At 57.5% G+C, this 5540-nt stretch overlaps 2 protein-coding genes across 2 annotated transcripts; both read right to left on the bottom strand.

The window, feature by feature from the left end:
• Positions 1 to 467: 467 nt before the first annotated feature.
• MNEG_10959 (cysteine desulfurase) lies at positions 468 to 2814 on the bottom strand (the record flags this gene model as incomplete). The annotated part of the gene is made up of 6 exons (XM_014040570.1): positions 468 to 509; positions 713 to 931; positions 1216 to 1843; positions 2087 to 2250; positions 2505 to 2579; positions 2707 to 2814. The coding sequence occupies 6 exons, from the start codon at positions 2812 to 2814 to the stop codon at positions 468 to 470; spliced, it is 1236 nt and encodes a 411-aa protein (XP_013896024.1).
• Positions 2815 to 3788: 974 nt separating this feature from the next.
• MNEG_10958 (hypothetical protein) lies at positions 3789 to 5150 on the bottom strand (the record flags this gene model as incomplete). Its single annotated transcript, XM_014040569.1, has 3 exons — positions 3789 to 4112; positions 4769 to 4881; positions 5114 to 5150. The coding sequence occupies 3 exons, from the start codon at positions 5148 to 5150 to the stop codon at positions 3789 to 3791; spliced, it is 474 nt and encodes a 157-aa protein (XP_013896023.1).
• Between the last annotated feature and the right edge of the window lie 390 nt (positions 5151 to 5540).

Genomic DNA, 5540 nt, shown 5'->3' with positions numbered 1-5540 from the left:
GTGGAGCACCTGGGGGGCAAGGGAGGCGGCAACGCCCACGATTGTCTGCTGCTTCAAGACCTAGCCTAGCCTTCAGGGGCAGCTCAATGCATTCCCAGTCTGAGCGATAACCACCCATGGCTCGCGCGGGATACTGCATTTCTTTGTGTGCGGCACAAGTCGTCTGTGCTCTGTGCGGGTCGTCTGTGCTTTGTTGCCTCGCAGGATTTTACCCTGTTGTAAGGTAAGGTGGTCAAGAGCAACGCGGATTCATGCAAGCACAAACTCTGCAAGCAAGGTTCCATGATCACATACCATCAGCAAAACAGCCTGGACTCCCAGCCTCAAAGTCGTGCGGGCAGAGGGGCAATAGCCTACGTTACCAACAGAAAATCAACTGGGAACCGCAATGAAACGTACAACCCGACATGGACGCAACAACAAACGTCGGTGCCGAACGAAGCAAGCCAATCCAACGAGCCAAGTGGTCAATGCTGCGCCCATTGAATCTGAGAGATGTCAATGCCCTCCTGAGGGGTGGGGATGGCATGGTTGCGTTGTGAGAGGTTGCCTGCATCACGCAAATGCGCCAAGTTGACGGTTGGGCGAGAGGGCAAGCGGCAGGAAGCTGAAATAGCAAGGCAAGGTAAAAACGGTGGGCAGCAGCTGCCTGAGGATTTGCAATTGGCCCCTGAGTCCCTGCCCACTCCAACACAGCGCTCAACCCCCGTACCTGAACCATCTCCCAGAGAGGGCTCATCTCCCGCAGCTTTCCAACGTGAGACACCGTCAGTTCCACTGCACGGTCCACCTCCTCTTCAGTGGTAAAGCGCCCCAGGCCGTAGCGTATCGAAGTGTGTGCCATGTCCTCCTGCACGCCCAGCGCGCGCAGCACGTAACTGGGCTCCAGCGACGCGCTAGTGCAGGCACTGCCACTGGACACCGCAATGTCCTGCAATGAGTTATGCAGCAGTTGAGCAAAATTGCGTGTTGAGTGAGGAGAATGGGCTTGTAAGTTTCAGTCAAGAGTGAGGCAATGATGACAGACACAAGGCGGCCTGCGCACAAAGCAGGGCAGGGCATGAATGGCCCCTGCCAAAAGGACGCCGCCTGACCAACTTATCCTTGATTGGCAGCTGGTGTTGGCTCCGTCATGTACAGCAAAGTACATGGCACAGTGCCATCTCCTAGTGTCGCGCAGAGCATTGTCCCTAAACAGCGTTTCCTGCCCCACACCTTGAGGCCCATGATGAGGCTTTCGCCCTCAACATACGCAAACGACAGGTTGACATTGCCGGGGTAGCGGTGTGCAAGATCGTCGGGACCGTTGAGCTGCACGCCCGCCAGCCGCCCCGTGATGCCCTCCCGCAGGCGGGCCTCCAGCCGTGTCACGTGGGCGTGGTCAGCCGCCATCTCGTGCGCCGCAATCTGGCACGCAGCACCCAGTCCCACCACCAGCGGCGCGGGCACTGTGCCGCTGCGCAGCCCGCGTTCCTGCCCGCCGCCACTCATCTGCGCCTCGAGCCGCACGCGGGGCCGGCGGCGCACATAGAGAGCCCCTACGCCTTTGGGACCATAGAGCTTGTGGCCACTGATGGACATGAGATCGATGTTGGCGTCGTTGACGTTCACCGGCACCTTGCCCACTGCCTGTGCCGCATCAGTGTGAAAGAACACCTTTTTCGCGCGGCACAGCTCGCCGATGTCAGCCAGTGGCTGGCGCACGCCGATCTCATTGTTGACCGCCATGACGCTGACCAGAGCCGTGTCGGGCCGAATTGCTGCCTCCAGCTCTGACATGGACAACAGTCCGTCACGCTGTACCGGTAAGTAAGTCACTTCCCAGCCACGCTGCTGCAGGTGCCTAGGTCCAGGAGGGAGTAAGGTGGGTGGGGTAGAAGATGCGCGGCAGGGGGGTTTAAGAGAGTTCCTTTTGGAAAAGCAAAAGACGGGAGCCAGGTAGGCACAGCAAGCATGCCAAGGGCGCAGCAAGCATGCGAGCCGGTGTGCATGCAACCCTTGCTGAGCGGTATGCAAGCTGACCCCATCGTTGTCTTTTAAGCGTGTATGCAAAGGCCGCACGTGTGCGACACCCCTGCAGCCGCACCTGCACGAGTCAAGGATGCACTTGTGCTCAGTCTGTGTGGTGATTATGTGGCGCTTCTTTTCCTTGTAAAACCCCGCGACCCCTTTCACTGCCATGTTGTTTGACTCCGTTGCGCCACTTGTAAACACAATCTCCTTGGGGTCGGCGCCAATCAGGGACGCCACCTGACGCGTGTCCAGAGAAAAGTTGTCGGACAAGGGTAGGGTTGGAACCTTGGAAGCGCAGCTGCAAGGGGGTGACACAACAGGAACCCAGGTGCTGGTACAGCGTGGACTGGCGTCATCACCAAGCAATGCAGCACGCCACAGGCTCCCACAAAGCCGCCGGAACAATGCTATATTGGAAGCACCAAGAGCCATTCAACAAACGAAGTGACATGAGACCACCTCAACCGCATGTTGATTGCATCCTGGCGCACCTGTCCGCGCGCCTTCTCGACTGCATCCTCGCTCTCCCACCCGTACATGTGCGTGCGCGAATGCGGGTTGCCAAACTGCATAGGGCAGGAAATATGTTGCTGTAGTCAGATGACCGGTGAGCCAAGCACATGAAATTCACAAAGCTTGATAGCGAGGGGTACTCATTCCTTTCCAGATGCGCAGGTCTTGATGAGGCCCCACCTGGTCGACCATGTAGGGCAGCATGGCGTCCAACACACGCGGGTCCAGGGGCGTAGTGGCCTGCATGTCCAGGTACATGGGCGCTCCGCGCAGCTTGATGCCCTTCATCTCAATACCTGACGTTGCCATGGCACCGTGGGCAAGGCGGCGTGCGCGACCAGCACAGTGGAGCAGCACAAGCGCGCTTATGCTGCATGGAGGCAATGCCTGCTCAATCCCTGGCCCAGGCAGCGCTGTTGGTTGGGCCTAGGTAGGATCAGAGTTTTTTTGCGCGACAATACCGCTCCCAAGCGAGGCCCTGCGCGCTGCAGTCATACTCCTTGCATTGCTCACCGTTGCCGGTGTCATCTTCAGCAGGCTGGGGCTGTGCAGCAAACCATCGGATAGAGGATGTAGTGAAGGATGAAACGCGCGGCCCCAAGGCGCGCGCGACGTGCATGAACCGATGCAGCATCGCCAGATCGCTCGTTTTCACAGCTGTGAGGCGCCTTGCATGCGGTGAGCACCTGAAATTGCAAACAAATCTCATCAAAATTTGTTCACACGTCGACAGCCTGGCCCTGAGATTCGGGCTCCTGCCAGGATTGGATTGCAGCCGCAGGCACTGGCAGACCGACGGCGCCTGTGCGACTCGAGTGACAGCGACTTCCCTCTGCGCCTGTGCTTGTTTCCAGGTGACAATGAGAATAATCAGGCACCATCAATTCACTTGAGGCAGGGATACCCCACTTGCTTTCTGGACGCGGCTGCCTGCCGCACACTTGCTACCGCGCCCCCCCGGTGACGGCCGACTACGCCTCCAAGATAGTTCATGTGTCTTTGAATTGTGCAGCTGCAATGGTGTCTATATCAGAAGGCAGCATTGACACATGCCACCACGGTGAGTGCATGCGCAAGCGTGCGTGTATGTCCAGCTGTGCTCACCACAAGTCCAAATCTACGTGTACCTTACTGGCACAGGGAGCGCCTTGGATCCTGGCGACATCTGTGCGTGGCTGCGGTGTTTGCATGGTGTGCCGTTGACTCGGACGTAAGATTACACTGCATGCCTGCATGCCCTGCTGCTATTGTTGACTCCCATGCTACTCGGTGTTGGCGATGTACAGCTGCCGGATGGCGGGTGCCGCGCTTGTGGGCACCAGGACGCGGTCCAACACGTGCAAAACGTATTTGCTCTTTGCGCTGTACTGTCCCTCAAACGTGTAGTCTGCGGCGCTGACGTAATCAGTGTGGTTGGGGTCGTCGCCTTCAGGACCGTCCAGGTCCAGATATGTGGATCCCACCTCAACGTTTTCGCCATCGTTGGTGACTTTGAGAGACGCGCCTCCCGCAAGCGTCTTGATGGCTGTGCCGTCCTTTAGGCTTGTCACAGGCATCACACCCTTGACCACGTGGAAGGACAGGATCTGCAAACATGGGGCCAAGGCCGGGCGCTACCTGATATTCGAAACCAATCAAATGAACAGCCAGCGGCTGGCACACCATCAAACCTTCGCGCAATCAAAGCCTGCACGCGCTGGATCACTGCAGCTGGCGTTATGCTACGCCCAGTTCGCTCGCAGGCCCCCCCTCACCGTTCTGTACATGGCAGGGTCCTGCGAGGCACTGCTAAGCAGCTGTGCGACTGGATTGTTGCCTTCAAACCCCAGTAAGTGAGCAAACTCTTCGAAAGCATCGTTGGTTGGGCAAAACTGCGATGGCCGGGGAAGTATGGTGATTGGTTTATTGCACAGGGTGGCTGATCAATTATCAACTATCGCAGCCAGGTTGGGTCCATGTGCCATGTGATTGTTGTTATGCGTGCAGAGAGGCGCGCACATGTGCGCACATGTGTGTAAGTATGCGTGCATGTGTGTGTGTGTATGTATGTGCGCGCTTGTGCTCGTGTAATTTTGAGAGTGTGTGTATGCATGCAGGGGTGTATGTGTGTGTGTGTGTGTGTGCATGCACCTGTATGGTAGCATACTTGGTAGTCATTGGATGGTTCTGCAACGTCTTGATCAGGCGGTGGCAGGCAAATAACTTCCCGCTACCTGCTGCACATGCTGCAGCGGTTGCTCACCAGTGTGTAGCCATCAAACTTGTTCTTGAGCTCAGGCACCAATTTGGTCATGGCAGACTTGCAGGTGGACAGGTCTGACTTGGGGTCGACATCCCATGAGGCGCTGGTCAGCCCTGCAGAGACTGCATCACAGTCAGAAAAGCGCCGCAGCTCGAGCTGAGGTAAGCGCACACAAGCAAGCGTACGCAAGTGCATGCGATGCGCGCATCGCCGGGCTTCCGGCATCGACGAAGCAGCCATGCTGCTCGTTGCTGACATCCAGGCGTGCTGCACATGGAGCCTAGGCCGCGCAGGGGCAACACCCAGCAGAAGCCTGCCCGAACCTCCTCGAACGAAGGCCCTCACCCAGCACAAATATCGTCAGCAGGCAGAGGGCCTTCATTTGCACGTGATTAGGCTCAATAGATCCGTGGTCACCGGTGTCAGAATGTACACACAACCCGTTGGGCCGGAAAAACTAGCGTGGCCCCCTCACCCGACCACACACTTGCCGGCCACGGCAGTGTCTGTCTGCGGCGTTGCTCATCTGCAACGAAATGAAATTGACATCATGTCACTGGTGCATCCCTCAGGGACACTGAGAACCCCCTGCCAGCCGCAGCTACCAGCGCTGCGCTTTTGCAACTGAACATCGCATTCAACCGGCAGCCTGCATTCCCCCGCATATTGCTTGTGTTGGATTAAATCAACAGGCATGGCTTGATAATCCGATTGCTGCTTCCTCGCTTACCACCCTGCAGATGAACCTCCAAAACGGCGACATGAGACATTA

This window comes from Monoraphidium neglectum, assembly GCF_000611645.1.
Source record: "Monoraphidium neglectum strain SAG 48.87 unplaced genomic scaffold scaffold02529, whole genome shotgun sequence".
NCBI lineage: Eukaryota > Viridiplantae > Chlorophyta > Chlorophyceae > Sphaeropleales > Selenastraceae > Monoraphidium > Monoraphidium neglectum.
The sequence above is the reverse complement of the archived record's forward strand: the minus strand, read 5'-3'. Positions and strand labels throughout refer to the sequence as shown.